The sequence below is a fragment of the Ictalurus punctatus genome, chromosome 1 (assembly GCF_001660625.3).
Source record: "Ictalurus punctatus breed USDA103 chromosome 1, Coco_2.0, whole genome shotgun sequence".
NCBI lineage: Eukaryota > Metazoa > Chordata > Actinopteri > Siluriformes > Ictaluridae > Ictalurus > Ictalurus punctatus.
This window is the reverse complement of record NC_030416.2, coordinates 13,120,949-13,141,135: the sequence shown is the minus strand read 5'-3', so window position 1 is coordinate 13,141,135 and position 20,187 is coordinate 13,120,949. Positions and strand designations below refer to the sequence as shown.

The 20,187-nt window shown below is 38.8% G+C and overlaps 1 protein-coding gene and 1 long non-coding RNA gene across 3 annotated transcripts; one reads left to right on the top strand and one right to left on the bottom strand.

The window, feature by feature from the left end:
- Positions 1-8,266: 8,266 nt before the first annotated feature.
- LOC124628198 (uncharacterized) lies at positions 8,267-15,704 on the bottom strand. Its single transcript, XR_006982573.2, has 2 exons — positions 15,652-15,704; positions 8,267-8,834 (listed from the first exon to the last, which is right to left on the bottom strand). It is a non-coding gene; the product is annotated as an uncharacterized LOC124628198 (long non-coding RNA).
- On the top strand, positions 8,598-19,641 carry has2 (hyaluronan synthase 2). Of its 2 annotated transcripts, XM_017482409.3 has the most exons (5): positions 8,598-8,737; positions 12,693-12,912; positions 13,016-13,642; positions 16,277-16,378; positions 17,292-19,641. In XM_017482409.3, the coding sequence occupies exons 2-5, from the start codon at positions 12,910-12,912 to the stop codon at positions 18,219-18,221; spliced, it is 1,662 nt and encodes a 553-aa protein (XP_017337898.1). In that variant the 5' UTR covers positions 8,598-8,737; positions 12,693-12,909; the 3' UTR covers positions 18,222-19,641. The 2 variants fall into 2 exon arrangements, with proteins under 2 accessions (XP_017337898.1, XP_017337888.1); XM_017482399.3 differs by lacking the exon at positions 12,693-12,912.
- Positions 19,642-20,187: the final 546 nt, after the last annotated feature.

Genomic DNA, 20,187 nt, shown 5'->3' with positions numbered 1-20,187 from the left:
ACTGTGAACCCATATCAGCTGTTTCAGTTACCACTTAACAACGGTCCAAAAAAAATTAATCGGAAATTCCAGAAATACAGACATAATTTCAACAACATTCAAAGTTGTTGAAAGTTACCCGTTCTGAGTAACCTGTTGATATCTTCTGTGGTCCCACCCGGGACATTAATCATCCCTTTGTCCAGTATAGAACAAGAATGAAGAAGAAGAAGGGTGAGTATTTTCTATTTTCTATTAGGCATTGTTACTAATGTTTTATTGTACCTATTTTAGAAATTAAAGTTTATCATAGGTACCTACAGTATATACTGTATACTACTATCCTTGATTTCAGACATCTTATATATATATATACACACACACACACACACACACACACACACACACACACACACACACACACACATACATACATATACACACATACATACATATACACACACACTCAAATGTGCTGATTTCAGGATAATCATGAGACCTAAACACACACACACACACACACACACACACACTCTGTGTGTTTAGGTTTCATGATCTGCCTGAAATCAGCACATTTGATGTGCTACTTTTTCTTCATAATGAAATGGTTATCCTTTCTACAATTTCAACTTCAGTATGGCTTTTCCAAGTCAGTGGATCCCCTCCAGAAGTGTAGTTATGAGGTGATTAGGAGCAGACTGCATGAGACATGTTGTGCTTTCAATAGCAACATAAGAGCCTTTTCATAAAGAAACCATGCAAATTACTACCACAACACTATCTACAGACCAGTCCCTCTGCTGCAGGATATGCTTGGCAGTATAGGGTTGTGTAATTGGCTAAAACAATGGCTCCATTCTTTGTGTTATGGCATAATAACAAATGCACCCAGATGTTCCCAGAGTGTATGAGAATCACTTTGGTTTTCTAATGTGTTCCCTATTTCCACAGGTTTGGGAAATGACACAGTGCAGACGCCACTGGGTATAAGAGCTAATCCTACTTGCCCCCACTGAAGACCGTCAAGTCGATTGGTCCTTTGATGAGCAATAGCCCATCTGTTGGCAAATCCTGACGTTTCCACTACATGCTATGACTAACAGAAGGGTATATATGTTGAGTGATAAGCAATTTATATTTCTTGTTCCCATTGTCTACATTACACACTATTGTTTCAGTGTTTCCCCATAATTCTTGCTTTTCCTATTGCTTCATTGCCGCCAAAACCATTAGATCAATCACACAGAAAAAAAACTATGAATTTACAGGGGTTCAGCTTGCAGTCAGGATTGATTGTCAATGACAGAGAAACAGAAGGAGCTTTCTTTTCACAGTTTGAATCTGCACTCAAGACATGCCTGTATATCAGAGAGTAAATGGTTCCAGCTGGCCTGGGGTGGCATGCCCTTGGATATGATGGCTATATCACACACACACACACACACACACACACACACACACACACACACACACACACACACACACACACCTCATGACAAAAATGGGCCTCAAAGGAACATTTTCCTTCTAACCTGAGCTGTAATTTCAGTAGGGATTTTAAAATGGATTTAACAATTACAGTAGCTCACAAGTTGAATCTAAAGCATCACTGTGGGCAGCTAAATTTCACAGAGAATTGTAGTCAAAGAAATCATATTTATAAGAGTCAAGAAAGTATATTCAAGCTCGACTTCTTCAAATATTTTTATATGGCCTAATGAAACCAGTGTCACTACCACATCAATCTGTCTAATCTGAGGAAACAGATATCTAGAGACTTACTGCCTCTGTACTACTGGTCAGATGGATTAACTTGAATTCAGAGCATATCTGTAATGATTAAATGACTTGCCCTGTGCAGATCTCCCATGATTCATCTGTCTTAATCCCATTCTTGACCTTGACCCCTCTTGTCTCCCCTTCGAATCACATTATCCTCAGGACCTATAGCATACTAACACAGAAAAGAGCATTTTAACATTTTTAAACCAGTTGATAATATATTTTTGACCACAGATACTAACACGTTGGAACATTTTTATGAACTGTTTTTTCGTCTACGGGAATACACCAAGGTTCTTTGGAAGACAACTTCATGGAAATTTGTCCAACAATTTAATTCAGGCAAATGACGTCATTGATTAAAATGACAATAATCAATTCTATTATCATTCTACCCAATAGGAACCTTTCACAAACCCGATGCACATTGCAGCATCAGGAGCTTTCAGCTTGCTTGGCAGTGCAGATAAATATGTAATGTTTCACGTTCCTGTGCAGACTGTGTAATTGCCGTTTTTCCAGCATAAATAAATTCTAATTAGTCGCATGTTTATTTTTGCTCTGCTAAACTGGTTTGTCTTGCCCTGCTGTCTGAAAGAGCAGTCCTTCTCAAGAACAAACATTTTGTTGGAAGAGGAAGGAACTCATGAATGTTCATACTTAGGTGGTTGGGTCCAAACTGCTGGGTCCAGAAGCAGTGAACTATCCTTTCAGTTGTCTTCAAGAGGTGATTCGTGGCTGCTACATCCAACTTTGTGTTCACTTAGGTAACTAACATGCCTTCCTATACTGTGGACCAAATGAGCAAGTGATTCTAAAAAAAAAAAAAAAAAAGCCTCTGGAACAGCAAACTTTCTCCATTAAAATAGCAAGAAGGTCTTTCTACCTCAGTAGAAATGCATTTGTTTAATACAATACATGTGACTTTCATGAAAAAGATAATGATCCTTTTAGTTAGAGAGCATGGAAGTGAGAGTTTTTCCTGGAGTGACCCGTTGCTCTTGGACTTAAGCACTACATATTGGTGTGGGAGATTGGCAGACCTGAATCCCTCAGAAAGGTTTTTCCTTCAAACTGGTTAACTTTTTATGTCATTTTACACCCAGAGGTTTACATGATCTCAGGTTACAGAATACAAACGCCAGCTCTGAAGGCAGAGGGGACCTTAGGAGGGCCAAAGATTACGGAGGTGACAGGAAATGCAGTGGGTGTTCTTCTAGTTAACGTCGTCAGAGATTCCCATGTGCTTTTCAAGGTGGAGTTGATTTTGTCACAAGGATTTGTCATAGATGGGAGAAGAAGCAAATAGAGCACTCAGAGTTCTGTGTCAACGAAGTCAGTTCTACAAAATAAAGTATAAATATAAAATTATAAATATAAGTATAAATAAAGTCAAAATTATTTTATTGTCTGTATAAATCTAGACATTTACTTTCCTTTGCACCAGTAGTTTAGCATCACAAACAGACCCCACATTAATTTCATTAGACAATACTTCTTTAAAATCCTAATCCTCAGTTGCGTGTTCTTTTTTGATTGTAGGCCAAGTCAGCATGTATCTGGCAGCATGATCTAAGTAAATGTCAAAGTCTGACTCCAGCTCACTAGGGGTGGAAGGGAGTCTTGGAGGAACTCCCTGCCGCTCCAAACATGACCTCTCACCCAGCACTGATGCAACAGGCCCCACGGCTCACTTTTGGGACAGGGTCAAGTGATGTACTGTTCCATGATGCTGAATTCATTATCGACTGCATGACACTGAGATTTAGCATCAGCTCTAAAAGTCAGTATTGCACAGTAAGTACAGCAAGAACCAGCAGTGATATTTAATTGCTTTAATAGAGGTTAATTAACCACTACAGCAATCAATTTTAAGGTTTGTCCAGTGGCGCTTGTTCTGCATGCCTTAACAATTGCAAGCTCTAAGAACATGTGTCTGAAAGCACATGCAGCTCAACAATTCATGTTTAATCAGAGGTCTAGAAGAAAGTAATGTCGTAAGAGGTGCAGGAAGAAAACAGAGCCTTTCCTTGAATGTGAAATAAAGAGTACACATGAGAATTACAGGCTGGCTACTACTTCCACTGCATCATAGAACACTAACCACATAGAGTGTCTGTTTAACTTAAACATAGATAAATGACCCATACAAAAGTCCTGATGTGCATGAAAAAGAGCAAATGCTATGCTACATGACAGGAAACAAAGCACTTTTAAAGTCCTGCCTTTTCCAATCAACAATGGAATCAATAATTGAAACAGGCTGATTGTAATTTTGCCCTGTAGCTAAATACAGACTGATGCATCAGAATCCCAAAGTGTTCTCAATGAATTTCCATCACACTTTAGTAATGACAACTATCCCAGGAACGATTGTGGTGCCTGAGTCAGTTTATACTCAGTACATTGTCGTTTCCCTTGCTCTTAGTGGAGAATCTAATTGCACACTCTGGCAGAGACCCAAGCCATGAGAATTTTAGCACACAGACAGGATACAGAACCCTGTTGAAACCGTAAAGCTGCTTTGAAGCCGACCGAAGTGTTTCACTGTGGAAGTGAGACCATAAAGAGCAGCCCAAGCTGAACTGCTTAACATTCTGACCTCCTTAGCTCTATTACCTCTATAATGAGCAAATAGCACCAGCAGCTTATGGCTTCTTTTTTGGTCGATGCAATGGAAGTCAATGACTTCAGCATCATAAGTTGATCAATTGTTTTATATTACATCATAAATTTAATCCCCAGTGAAAGACTAAGCAGCACCTCAGAAGGTACTTCTGGGTTTACTAACAGAACACATGTCACTTAATTTAATAACTATCAAACTAAAGACTATAAAGCATAACCAATATGACCTAAATAGTTATATAACTAAAAATAAGATTATAGTAAGGAAGGTGATGAGCCATCCATCCATAGATTTTCTGTACCGCTTATCCTACACAGGGCCATGGGGGAGCCTGAAGCCTATGCCAGGGAACTAGGGGCATGAGGTGGTGGACACCCTGTATGGGGTAGTTAGAAAGATGTATGTAAAAAAAAATCTACAATGGCAGTTCAACATGCTCTGGTGACTCCGCACACATTTTGCACACTTTTATTTTATAGGCACAGGGAGTGACCTGCTACATCGTTCCTAGAACACCAAAAGGAGGACACAAAAAAAGGAAAGAAGAGTTAAAGCCAAAGCTGAGTTGTTTTAATTCTGTACACTCCTGTGTTCAAAGCACTCTCTATGGCAATAGTAAAAACAAAAGGGTGGAGCATGAGCATGACTCTCTCTCTCTCTCTCTCTCTCTCTCTCTCTCTCTCTCCCTCTCACTCTCACACACATTCACACACACACATTCACACACACACATTCACACACACACACACACACACACACACACACACACACACACACAAGCTGAAGAAACACATGTCAGAGTTCCTATGGAAACAGGCACACTCCACACTCAGTGCTCTCACACTTCAAGCGCTGCACTCTTATTCACCGCCTGTTTGTCTACAGATAATCACTGCTCACTAAAAGGACCAGTTATTGTTGAGGGCTACTGACCACTAATGATAGTGCAACCACCGGATGCAATCTCGGAAAATCTGAGCCATGAATATCGTTCAGTAAGGTGCTTTCCTTGGGAGTGTAACAGAATGATCCTTCTATTACTCATATCCCAAACATATTGTCATCATTCATCTTCAGTAAGTATTTTATCCTGATCATGGTCATGGTAAATCTGGAGCCTAGTCTGGGCATAGTGGGTGGGAATACACCAGGCACAGACTCTGGATCCACTGCAACACTGACTAGGATAAAGTGCTTATCAAAGATCAATAAAAGAATGAATTAATTCTTGCCTATATTCTTGAAGGGGGCCAATAATTCTGGAGTTGACTGAATTATTATTGTGATTATTATAAGTGACACATTAAATGAAATAAATAAATCAGTTAAGATGAATGAATGATTAAATGAAGGGAGGAACAAATGAATGAACAAAGGTATATGAAATAGACTGCATTTTGATCAGGTCTGCTTAGGCAAATAAAAAAGACCTTGGCTGTATGGGGAAAATGCTTTCTCATTACAGTTGGATGAATAGCATATATGAACAAATTCATAAATATTTCTCTTTCACTTCACATTGCACACAAATGGCCATATTTCTGGGCCATTGATGCAGTTAATCAGTCCCTCCAGGATTTCACGATTTTGCTATCACAGAAATGAATACAAAATCAAGCAAACTCCGTAATATTCAGAGGATCTTGGAATTTGTCATAATTACCACAGATTTTCCGCAGATTTGTGCCAATGCACGTCATGTGACGTCATCCCAACACGCATTCGTACAAAGCCCGCTATGATTCGCGTTCATCAAACATGAGTACAGCTAAAAGGTCTCTTTTACCACCAAAACAAACAAAACAATTTTGTGCAACTGCAATTTTGCCAATTCAAGAAGTGTTCAGGAAAAAAAACCTAAAGAAAACTACAAAAACCTCTGCAAATTGCATCACAAAATTTGGAAAATATCCACAGCAAAAGCAAGCATTTTTGGCTGCAACAATTACAAAATAAATTCAGTGAAATTCTGTACGGACTGCTCAATATGCTCTGACAAATATCCTGATGAAGCAGATGATAGGAATTTTTCTCAAATCATGTTGAGAAATGTCTTCAGTTGTTTCAACTGCACTTCATTTAATTGAATTTCAGCAGAAAATCTTTCATTGTATATGTAGTGTGTCATCAATCAAAGCTCTTCTACATTAGCTGTTGTTTAGACACGGCATAAATAGTGTTTACTTGAAACATTAGGAGATATTACTTGGAAACCTTAAGCACACTTGAGTAGTTTAGTTTCAACAAACCCCTGCCCAAAGTGGAACCTCTTTTCTTAATGCCTTTTACTATACTTTCTGGAAACTCCATGGGAGTTCCTGAGTGTGAAACAATGACTATGTTATTGTCTTTGATTAAAAACAAAAAGTAAAAGAGGCAACACATAGACTCTCAATGATACCATTGTTCATAATCGTTCATAACAAGTCAAAAAAGAGCCTTACGGGTCCGCAGAACTAAAGTACTAAAGTACTCTCTGTATTGTGCTTTGGCCAGAATACACAGCATGGACCCCTAGGTAGTATTTAGGGTGGTGTGGAAGTGAGGGATGGGATCCATACGCTCAGAGCACAATGATGTTCTGTGCAAGCCATCTTTGGGTGATGTGATCCAAAAGCTTTAAGTGAGTCAGCAAAACATATGGTTGCTGTTCATCATAGTCAGCAAGGTTTAGAAACCAGCCTCTAGGCATTAAACTCATCAGCTTCTAGCCCTCGGCGCCACTCCAGACTACTAGCAGAAGACAGAGCGTTCACGTTCTGCACACTTCCCTGGGAGTTTCTCCTACGTAGCTGCATAATATGGGGCTGCCCTTCCCCTCAGGTGACCCTGCAACCCTCAAGCCCTGGCTATTTTCTCTGGCTGTCATTATGTATCCTTTCTCAAATAAACAGCAAGCTAAATTAACACATGAGGAACTGGGTCTTCCTGTGAATGGACCACTGCCAGAAGGGGCTGCAGCGCTATCCCCCAGGGGGCAGAAAATCTCTTTGGTGATTAGCTGGGATTTGTTTAAAATAAAGTGGACATGATCAGCAAACCAATTTCTTTTATGGGATTTGGGATTTTTATACCCTTTTAGAGATCATGTTCTCATACTTACAATTACTGTATATTAGGATACAAAAGTTAAACTCAGAGTTAGGGATGCATTTAACATTCATATCTTTTTTTTTTCCCTACTTCCACCAAAGGCTCTGGAAATCAGGGAGGTTGTGGACACTGTGTGTAAAGTATTACTGTTTCAGCAACAACTGCTCATCAAATGTAGACATTATATTTCTGTTCATAACAGATACCGTTTATTTGAAAAACAAATTATTAATACACGTGCATTCATGTAATGACAAGGCAGAAATTTCCAGTGCTGTTCCCATAAAGTTCCTTTCACGCGCGCCATTTCAAACAGATTTGGAAATACGTCTATGGCGCCCCCTGCTGGTGCGTACGACCATAGCATCCATTTCACTTCTTATTGAATGGACTAATTGATGAAGAATTGCTATTGGCTGAAATAGAAGTTGAAAAAAAAAAGGATCAAAATAAAGACGTTTTATTATACGACAGTTTTACTGGCATGTTGCTCATTTATTCAAACGCATGCTATTAAATTTAGTATCTCGAAAATATATCTTTATCGTACGGAATGTTCTACTTTCTATCCATTAACAGACATACCTGTGAAATAGTGTTAAAATACTGCTGTAATTAAACAGTTTAAAGCCTCTATAAGCTTGAGTTTTAAAACACACTCAGGTTAAAGGGGATGGTGCTACCAGTTCGGAAGTTTCAATGAGTAGCACTTTTTGCCTCCTCCAACAAATTTGCTCCTCCTCGCCCCCTGAACCTTCCCCCTATTAAAACAACTCCCAAAAACCCTGCCGGTTTTAAAAGCCTCTTCCAAATGGACACGCTACAGGAAGCAGCACAGGGTGGCCCCATGCTACAAATAACAATTATAACGCATTATCTCACAGTTGTACACCAGTGATGCCTGAAGAAACTTGAACCAGCAGTACAGTTTGTAACTTTTTTCCCTCCCTACCTTTGGATACTTTTTTAAACTCTCCCTTGTTAATATTTGACAAAAAAATGACAGTCAGGACGATGCCACAAGTTCTGTCGATCATACTGAATGAGCGTATTTACTGAGGAGGAAGACTATAGCTTTGCAAATCATCAGCTGTGAACGTGGGGAGACTTCATGCACGTTTTCTCTCAAGTTCCCCCCAAGAAACTCGTGCTCAGAAAGTTTACTGCAGCTGCTGCCCTGCCAACGGAGTCTGCTCGGACCTGCACCCATCCTGAAGGACCACAGAGATGTCATCTCAAAGTAGCTGCTTCAAGGTAATGAATCCTCATTTTGATCCACGTCCTTGTCCGCATCCTCTTCAGTGTAAACCAGCACTGTTCCTTAATGTAGTAAACGCAGTAGTACCTTCAGCTGTAGAATGAATGGAGTCGACATCAGGCAGTGATCACACTGAATCATGCAGTAACTAAATTCCGTCGAACATTTTCTTGTTTTGTTTTTTTAAACCTACACCTCACATTTCATTACACGGTGTCCTTGTGTAGAAGTAACACTTGGTAACTGCACTATTCCCATGCCTTACACAGTACAGATTCACAACGCGCGCGAGCTGAACGTCTACAGCTGCTGTTGCGCGCGCACTCGTTTAATCTGAGCCACAGGTTGCCATATTTCAAACCTACAACACGTTTAAAGTTAGTTAGTTCGTTCGTTAAAAAGTCGTGCTATGTAATTACAAATAAAAACGTGTAAAATATACGAGAATTAACACAGTGCTGACTGAGCAAGACTTAATGTTTAGTTCAATTAATTGTGATCGAATTTGACGCGATGTGGTTGTATCCGAATTCAGCACCTTAAAGAGCTCTTCTAGCACGTCCAGTATTGTTGTATTTTGATGTGTAGAGTCCATGTAAACGATCCCAAAATATAGCCGTGATTATATAACTACTAGTCAAAGTTCCCCTCAGTCCAACATGCTTAAAATATAGAAATTAAGAAATCCCAAACTGGCAACACGCTTTCTCGATGATGTTTCGTTCAGACGAGAAATATTTATTTGGTCTGGATTCATACGAGCACCGTTTTAGCCGTGCTTAGCTTTTTAATTCCAAGGTGGAGTTCTATGGTTTTACTATATTTAAAATAACTATTAACACTATAACTCCCCCGCCCCCACCACACCACACACCCACACACAAAGAGCGAGAAACCTGATGCGTTACGTGCTGCGCGTGCGTAATTAAAAAAAAAAAAAAAAAAAAATGAATGTGACGTCATGGGCGTGCTTCCTTTTTTCCCCTGAAGTAGTAAGTTTACATAGCAAGAATATGAAATTACCCAGAGGAATGTCTTCACACAGGAAAGCTTTTATGCTTCATTCATCTCAGATATTTTAGTATTTGGTCCTTAGTCCTCAAGGATCTACTAAACTGCAACTGGAACTTTTCCTCATTTCATATAACTTTTTTGATTGATGCTGTTACACACCAAGAGGGTTTTTGTGATTTGGTTGGCTCAGGCACTAATAATCCATGTTTAGATTATGTCAAATTAAAGCTAATTAATTAACGCTAGTTGATTCATTTTTATAATTAAGGAAGTTAAGGGGAAAATTAATCAGTTTTAGAGAGAAAGGTCAAAACCCCTAAACATAATGATTTTCTAAAATCTCTCAATTACATGTTCATTATAATCATTAGTACAGTGATGTCAAATCCTTAACCCCCATAGATACTAAATCATGTAATCATGATACTAAAATGTGTGATCATAGTGTGTGACAGGAATCCTGAAGAGCAGCTATGGTTATTAGGCTGTGACCTTATGGCCCCACCGTCACAAGTAATTTGGGCAGCGACCTTCAAAAGTCCTTGAACCATCACAATTAACAAGTAGATAAGATTGTATGGCAATAACTATGGCTCTTTACTTGTGATTAGGTCATAACATCAATCATCATTAACCATGATCGCTTAATCCTTAGTTGAAAGGGAGCAGTAGCCCTATTACAGATCACTGTCTCTACATACACCAGATGTTCTTAAAGTTTTTTGAGTGAGTTGGAAGTGCTTCTGAAAGTGCACCATGCTTGTTCCCTGGTAGTACAGTGGAAATAGTTTGTGGGAGCATAGGTGAGATAATCAAAGCCAGACAGTAGAAGTCAATGAATGGACAAAGTTCCAGAGCTAGGCAAATGATACATGTACAAATAGTCTGAGTATTCATTTAAAACGAGTCTGTGGCAATACGATCACCATTGACGTGGTCATTTAATAAATTCCAGCACATTTGATTCAACTTGGAGATTTTTCTAAAATGGCTACTCTGAACACATTGTCTGAAATGTAATTGTAGTTCTGCATCAACAAAAATATTGTCAGTTACCAATAACATCTGGACTTTGGGGATGTTAAAACTATCATAAATCTGAAGAAACTGCTGAGGACAGGACGGGCCAAAAAACTGTGCACTTGGACAAAATGAAAAAGGAAAAAAAAAAGTCCTTGCTGTGAACTGACAGTCATTTGGTTTGGTGATGGATGCTTGCAGTTTCACTCTCGTTAGTTTTTCAACCAACGAATCTGGTCAAAATCAACGAAAAAGTTGAATGATGAAAAAGATACATGACTGCATGCTAAAGCTGTACATTAAGCATGATAACAGAGACTCCAACACAATGCAAACATGATTAAAACCTACTTGGAATGGAAGTTAGATGGGGCATTTACAATATTAAATTGGCCATATCAAACCGCAGCATTAAGCTGTGTGGGTTAACGCAGTCTTAGAGAATAGTTCATGAGGTTTAGAAGATATTACCCTAGAACTAACTTTGTTGTATTTTCTAAAGGAGGACACAAATATACATTAAAGAACAAAATAAGTTAAGATGGTATAGATGTCCATTTCTGTTTATTTTATTGATACATTATATGGTGATATTTCATGCAAATAAAGCATTGCTCAGGTAAAACTGTTGCAGTGCTGTACTTCATAGCATTGAGATTTACCTGTGCGGTTTTAGGGAAGGCAATAGTAGTAGTGATCTGCTCCTGAATAATTATCTTCTGCCATTAGGATTCCGCAGTACTTTCCCACACATTTCCTGGCACTGGTTACAACTGTGTGTTAATGCTTCTTAAATATAACATAATCTGAAAGAAGCTGTTGTAACTCTGAAGGAAAGTCCATGTCTGTAAACTTGCACCAGATTTTTTTCAAGGCACAAAAGCACAATTAAGTAGTATACTTAGTGATGAGCACCTTCTGAACATGCACCGATTGATAAGAACAGTGCACTTTTTTTCTATAGCTGGAGGCAAAAAAGAGTTAGTTTTGCAGTGCAGCTTTACTGTAGCTACGGTGCAGTATTTCATCTACGTTTGAAGCCGGTGTTTAAGTTTTCCCAACTGAAAATGATTCATCTATCCAACTCTCTTGCTTTGCAACTCCTCCCTTAAGGGTCCCTAGCTCTGCTGGAACACCGCCATCTCTGGGAAGAAATGCTACGTACATGCACTTGCAGGCAATGAGAATAAATGTAACAGCTTTACATCTTGCAACGTGGGAAATAGTGGATTTGATATGGTGTAATGTTTTGTTTTGATGCATTTGGGTGTGGATAGAACTCAAACTCTTCTCAAATGCTCTTCTCAAATTATTGCCTTCTGGTCACTTAATAGAATAAGATCTCAATGACAAGGGTATTGCACCATCCAGGTCAGAGTTAATCAACAGCAGCAATGATTTCATACACAAAGGACAGTGTTACTTTCAATATCAACTATTCCTTTGATTAATACTTGTAAGCATCTAGACATGGAACATGGTTTATCATGCAGGCAGTTGTAGCACTTTTAAATGAGAACTGGGGTTCACCCAGGGTTTACGATGGAAAGAAAGGGTTGTGAAGCGTGCTCTGGCTTTTTAGACATTAACGCAGCACGTGTCGCAGTCTAAGGTGGAGCCTGGAAGGTCTAGAGCGTCAACACCCTGGGTCTTGTAAACATGATGACGTAAAAGGCCATATCATGTGCCAGTTATGCTAACTCCATGCATACTCCATACAGTCCTCCATAACAGCTCCACCTCTGCAAAGCTAGCTCTGTTACTTAAACTACAGTGGAAAAATATCCAGATTTGGGTGTTGAGAGTAAATTATTCAAACAGCATTTGTTAACAAACGAGGTCTTCCCCTGAAATAATAATAAAGAGAGCCTTTAGCATTCAAATAATCTGATATTCACTTCTCGTGTCTTCCAACAGAGATATAAACAGATGATGTCAGGAGGGTGGTGCCCTGCAACAGCGTCTGCCAAGCAGATGGGAAACTGCATCAGTTTGGAAACTTGGAACAAATGGCTATGAAACACACTCAAATTTTGAAATAGAGAAAGGAGGGGGGAATGGGAGAAATGTCAGACTGTCTGAAATATTCTGCTGCTTTTGCTGTAGATGGAGGCTTGTGTGAATTTAAAGATGCATGGTGGGCAAGGCACAAAATGATGCCAGCTTGTTCCTTAATAATCTTCCATGAATTCACAATAAAATGAGCTAACCACAAATCTTTTATTGTTTTTTATCATCAGATGAAATGTGATAACCTGGTCACCTACTTGAGGATTATTGGGACAACACTGTTTGGTGTCTCGCTGCTAGTGGGAATCTCTACTGCCTACATCATGGGCTATCAGTTCTTCACGACTACAGGCAATTACCTGTCCTTTGGTCTTTACGGAGCCATTTTGGTCATTCACCTCATCATCCAGAGTTTGTTTGCGCTGTTAGAACACAGAAACATGCGGCGGTCCATGGAGACACCAATCAAACTCAACAAGTCACTGGCACTTTGCATCGCTGCCTACCAGGAAGACCCCAATTACTTGAGAAAGTGTTTGATATCAGTTAAGAGGCTCACCTATCCAAACATCAAGGTCATTATGGTGATTGATGGGAATAACGAAGATGACTGCTACATGATGGACATCTTTCGGGACATAATGGGCCGGGAAAAGGCAGCCACCTATGTCTGGAAAAATAACTACCACCACCTAGGGCCAGACGAGAACGAGGAGTCATACACCGAGAGCCTGCAGCATGTCGCTCAGCTGGTGCTCAGCAATAAGTGTGTGTGCATTATGCAGAAGTGGGGAGGAAAGAGGGAAGTCATGTACACAGCCTTCAAAGCCCTGGGGAAGAGTGTCGACTATGTGCAGGTGAGTCTCTGAACTAACTTGGTCTTGCCAAGTTAAATAAGGCAGTTGTGGAAAACAATGGAACTTTTGTGCATGTTTAAAAACGTGCCAGTGTAATGTTTGTAGTATGGGGGGCTAAGGGAAGTGACTGTGTATTTAACAGTGATGCTCTTCATTAGGGATCTGCATGAGCTGCCATTTACACACCTCTGGTCTTTTCAGAATGATTTACAATTGAAATACAAATGGTACAAAATTCATAGTACAGTTTAATGACCTTACAGCACATCATTCATTTTTTTTAAACATTCAGCATTTTTAAGAACATCTTTTTAGCATGCCAAGAAATTCTACAGGATTACAAAAATACACCATAAGTTTATTCATGTGAAAAGATAAAACAAAGACCTCTGTATTGAAGGAAACCCACTGTAGTGAAGCAAACTTGTTCTGGCTATTAGGGCTTCCTAAAACCATTTCAATAAGCAGGGAAATCAGACTAATGAACAAATATATTTCCTTGTTTTTGCAAGTCAAGCCTGTTGCTTTCCTACACAGGTAATCATGGCAGGGACTCTTGGGTAAACTTTTACAAATGGTATGATTTTTGTCTACTCGCCACCTGGTTCTAATGAAATGCCTGACTTCCATGTGGACAGGGATAATTGCATTTAGCATATCACCAATCTGTCATAGCTGACTACCAAAGTGGGCTTTTCCCTAACTGTGGGGTCTGGATAGATGATCTGACTTTGAGCTCCAGCAGGATAGGCAGTTCTTGGTCTCCCAGTGTTTTCATTGCACCACTGGGTTATATCACTCTTAATCTTTGACTACACATCCATTGTTTCAGAGCAATCTAGATGTCTCAGTAATGAAAAACAGAGTAATGAAAAAACCACCATCATTATCAGAGCGGGAGAAGTGTAAATTGAGTCATTTTTCTCATTTCCAACTGACAGAAATAAGACTAGTCACCAGTGATACTACATGATCTCCACTGATTTCAGGACAGATTCCAGCTTAATTCCTAGTTAAGGGATTTTCAATTGATCTTAATATATTGAAGGAGCAGTGGTAGCTCAGTAGTTAAAGGCTCTGCGTTGCTGATCAGAAGGTCAGGAGATCAAGCCCCACTACAAAGCTATCATTGTTGGGCCCTTGGGCAAGGCCCTTAACCCTCAACTGCTCAAGTGTCTAAATGAGATCAGTGTAAGTCGCTCTGGATAAGGGTGTCTGCCAAATGCCGTAAATGTAAATGACTGACTGATGTTAGAGTATTTTCTGTTGACAGTATGTTATAAGATGGTGGAATTCATGTAATTACTGTATCTTTGGACAGTCTCAAAATGACTGTGGGTAAATCCTTTCTAATTGATTAGCATACATGCTTTATAATCCTGAATGCTGGAGAGTTCATCTAAGACATCACAGTTAGAGAAAATAGTCTGCTTTTAAAAACATTGATTTAATGAAGTAACTAATGGCCTGGTAACTAATGCCTTTGTATGGGCTGCACTTCTACATTTTGAATCTTTATAAGGGAAATAAGTAAAACCTGGTTAATTTGATTAAAAGCACAATACACCCACCCCCACCCTGTTTCTGTGATTAGCATATTTGAAATGTGAATTCTTGATGTGGAGAAAAGGGCTAAGTGTTAAGTGCTAAGTGTTTTGAAATGCTCAGGACTGAATCAACAAAACACCAATACCCCTGCATGCCTAATCATGTTGAGTCTGTTTTTTGTGGGCTAAAAATGTAATCATGCCCAATAAAGGCATGAAAGAAAGTCTTTTAGCAGCATACAAAGGACATCTGTCTATATGTGAATTTCAGAAAAGCTGCAAGCTGAAGCAAAAAACAACCTTCATATTTGAAAAGTGCAGCCATCAGTGTAAAAAAAAAAAAAAAGGAGCGGTTTTTAACCTTGTATGTAACTTATCCTTCATATAACCTTTCATACTGTCACACTACAGCTAAAATGTTCTTTAAAAAGTATGTGGAAATCAGGTGGTAGATGCAGGTACCTTCTCAAAGTGTGTTTGCCAGGAATAATCGTAGTCAGTACAGGGGATAAAACACAGGGAACCAAGGTCATCTGATACATATCCTTAATGAAGGACCAGATAAGCAGGCTAATGGCAAAACCAGAGAAATTTAGAATGTAAAAAGGAACACCTGAGCTTCATCATGTGTACCAAAACACACTTTAAGTACACAAACATGGCAGGGCTAATAAAGTATAGGTGAAACCAATTAACATCCATGGTAACAAGAACAGGTTTATAAGGTGTGTGTATATAAGGGAACTAACAAACAAACAAAAAAAAATGCAGTATGGTGGATCAACACAAGAGTCCCACATTTCCCCTTTGGGCTCAGTAAAACATATTCATCTGTCTATTCATCTATCAGTCAGAACCAAATCCAACACAGTGTAGTACAATTACACTGTGGATATTTGCAGCTCAGTATGATGCAAAATCTTAGAGTGCAGGTTGCCACAGAATCCTACATGTAATGGCTGCTATGATAGAAGGTACTATTTTGATGAGGAAAATGGAATTTAAAAAAAGATTATGATCTGATATATGAATGTTCAGGGTTTGTGTGGTTTCTAAAAGGTGTGCATGGCTTGTTCTGTGTTTCCAGGTGTGTGACTCGGACACCATGCTGGATCCTGCTTGTTCAGTGGAGATGGCAAAGGTTCTAGAGGAAGACCCCATGGTGGGAGGAGTTGGGGGAGATGTACAGGTACCTAGGCTTTCAAACTTCTACTGTTTTATTTAGTTATACAGTATGAACATTCCCCACCTCTTAAGGTGAACATGCTTTGACCAGCTAGCCTTGGACACACAAGTATATGGAGGTTTCTCAACCAACTTGTTGCTCTACTCTCTTAGAACAATACCTAATTAAGGTATTTTAGCTTCCAAAAAAAGATTCCACTTGGAATGTCTCCTGATTGGGAAACACTGTGTTGTAAGGATTCATCCAGAGCATGGGTTCCCAACCCTGGTCCTGCACATTTGAGTGTTTTCCCTATTCTAACACACTCATTTCAACTCGGGAAGGGTTGTGAATTAGTTAAATCAGGTGTGTTAGAGCAGGGAAAACACTAAAATATGCATGACCTAGTCCCCCTAGGACTAGGGGTGGGAACCTGTGCTCCAGAGGGTCAACTGAAGAAGGAATTCTAAGTTTTCTAAGAGTTTACCATTTATTATATATAACCAGAAATTATTCAGATAAAATAAAATCGCATATAACAATTAAATTCAGTATCTTTCTGCTACAGTCTAATGCTGATGAGGATTTTTTTTGTTGTTGTTGTTCATGGTTGTTGTAGTTGTAAAAGGATGGGTGGATTATGTTTAATGGCTTTTCTTGGTCTTAAAAAACATCTGTATCCACACACCAAGGATATTGTAACTTTTTCTAAGTACACTGATGTGTATATTAATGAGCATCCCATACAGAGTCTTATGATGATTCTCAGTCCTGCAGGTTTCCTGCTGTCCCTGTTTGATTTCCATGTACTGTATTTCCAAATGTGAAGTATAATCAGGATACTTGTATAGCAATTATATTAAATCAGAACTAGGTACACTAGGTACCTGTATCTTTCCTTACATGTGTGACTTTGTTTGTCCCTGTATCCCTGTAGATTCTGAACAAATATGAATCGTGGGTGTCCTTCCTGAGCAGCGTGCGCTACTGGATGGCCTTTAACATTGAGAGAGCCTGCCAGTCCTACTTCGGCTGTGTGCAGTGTATCAGCGGCCCATTGGGAATGTACAGGAACTCTCTTCTCCATGAGTTTCTGGAGGACTGGTACAATCAGACGTTCATGGGCAGCCATTGCAGCTTTGGTGATGACCGACATCTCACAAATCGTGTGCTAAGCCTTGGCTATGCTACTAAATACACAGCACGCTCCAAGTGCCTGACCGAAACACCTATCACATACCTGCGCTGGCTCAATCAGCAAACACGCTGGAGCAAGTCATACTTCCGAGAGTGGCTCTACAACTCTATGTGGTTCCACAAGCACCATCTGTGGATGACCTACGAGGCAGTTATAACTGGCTTCTTCCCTTTCTTTCTTATCGCCACGGCCATCCAGCTGTTCTACCATGGTCGCATCTGGAACATTCTTCTCTTCCTACTGATTGTACAGGCTGTGGCACTCATCAAGTCTTCGTTTGCCGGCTTTTTGCGAGGCAACATCGTCATGGTCTTCATGTCTTTCTACTCAGTGTTATACATGTCCAGTCTTCTACCAGCAAAGATGTTCGCAATAGCCACGATAAACAAGTCCGGTTGGGGTACTTCGGGGAGGAAGACAGTAGTCACAAACTTCATTGGCCTCATCCCCATCTCAGTCTGGTTCACAATTCTATTTATCGGCATCCTGTATACCATTGTCCAAGAGACACGAAAACCTTTTCCAAATTCTGAGAAGATAGTCTTAATAATAGGTGCAATAGTGTATGCCAGCTACTGGGCTGTATTCTTGACTTTGTACATGGTTCTTATAGCAAAGTGTGGCAAAAGGAAGAAAGATCAGCAGTATGACATGGTGCTTGATGTCTGATGTCTCTCACTGTGTTGTCCCTCCCAACTCAAAGTTTACATTGTGAACAGAATGTTCTGCTATTGGTTCTCCATAGGTGACAAAAATGACTCCATCAAAGAGAGCTACTATTGCTGCTGTGACTTGATACCAAGGACATTTCTTTGAAATTAATAAGGAAACACCAAAAACCCTAAACAAGTTTCAAATAGTTGATTTCAGACTGTTACTTTTATACTTTTTATATCAAAAACCACCAACTAAACTTTCTTTTCCTTCTCGTCCATGAAACTGTTTATTTTCTATGCACTTTTATATATTTCTCTCTTTCATCAGACATAATGCTTGACAAAGATCTCAATGAACAAATACCTCAGTGGTTATGTTTGCATTGTGTGATTAACTGGGATGCAGTCAAGGCTCATTCTTTTAAAATAATTTATTGTGTTTTTTAAACCTTGTTTTATAAATATAAATATAAATGTAAACTTTTTTTTTTAAATGAAGGCCAAACAGAATGTGTTAGGCATGCTGTATTTTGTACTTGCATATTGTATTTCTTTTCCTTTTATATAGACAAGTTTATTTTTGCTTAGCCATGAAAGATTCTTTATTTTCATTTAAAAATATATGAGAAAATGCATTGTGCATTTAACTGTTATCACAATGAATTGTGCATCCGACCAAAAAAAATGTGAAGCTGGGTTTCGTGTTTGCATTGATCGCAATAAAATGCAATTCTAGAAACAAGTGATTTACAAGGAAGAAGACTAACCTGTGTTATTGAAAAGTATTACCTGACAAGAAAACCAGCATATTTATAAAAATAAGAATAATTTTTTTTTAAACACTCTGTGGTTCATTTTTTTGTGCCCGATTTATTGTATTTATGTACATATATCTGGCCTGTCAACTGTCACGAAGACTGATCAGCAATCCATCACATTTCAGACAAAGTATTTGCACACAGATAAACACACGTGGATTTCTAAACATGTCCAAAATCTAATGCCATGACTCTACTTTGGGGTAGCATTATGACATTTTCTTCAATGTGATGTGTTTTTATTATTTATGATTTAAATGAGCCTATTGACAAGTATCTAATAATGCTGATGAGAGACATTTGAATACTAGATGTGATGTCAAGTGAACTGAACTGTAAACTCAATTACAGACATGTTTTTAAACAATTTCTAAGCTCAAGAGCAAGTACATCAACTGAGGGCTGGAATTTAAAATTGACTATGAAAGTATTTTCTTGTAATCTAATTATGCAAAATGTTATGTAGGCAGTATTATCATAAAGCACTTTGTGTTTGTGCCAAAATCTTTTACTATGCATACATAATGTTTTTTTTTCCCCTGTTGTTTCCTTTTTACACATTATGTTTTGATTTGATTTTGTTTTTCTAATAAAATAATTTGACTTGATGGTCAATCTGTATTTTTTTATTTTATTTTTAGCATTAAAGAATTTGACTTTATGGATGAAGAAAGTAGGATCTCTTGAAGAAAGTATTATAATCTACTTGGCCAGCATGAGGGGGATTTCCTCTGTTAGTCTGTTTAGTCTGTGTATTACAAACAGGGACGAGGAGAAGAACGGAGAGCTTTATCTCACACTGCATTATAAGAATTACCATGGTGAAGTTTGTTTACAATACACAAATAGGGTGGGGTGGGAGAAACCAAAAATTTGGTCAAGACATCAACAATATCTCATGAATTAAATGTGATGGCATTTTCTTATAATACAGTGCTGCTAAATGCCTGATTCTGATTGGTCAGGAAGTGTTTTCTATAACAGCATGGCTCTGACAATAGCTCTGGTTGCATGGTTTATATTAATGTGCTCATTCTAATAAGTTATTGTTACTATAGAAACAGCTTACACAGGGACTTGTACAGCAACAACTCCACATAAAAACAGATTTTAACTCTCTGTGTAATTGTTGAAACGTTTTCGTGAGGTGTTTATATAGCA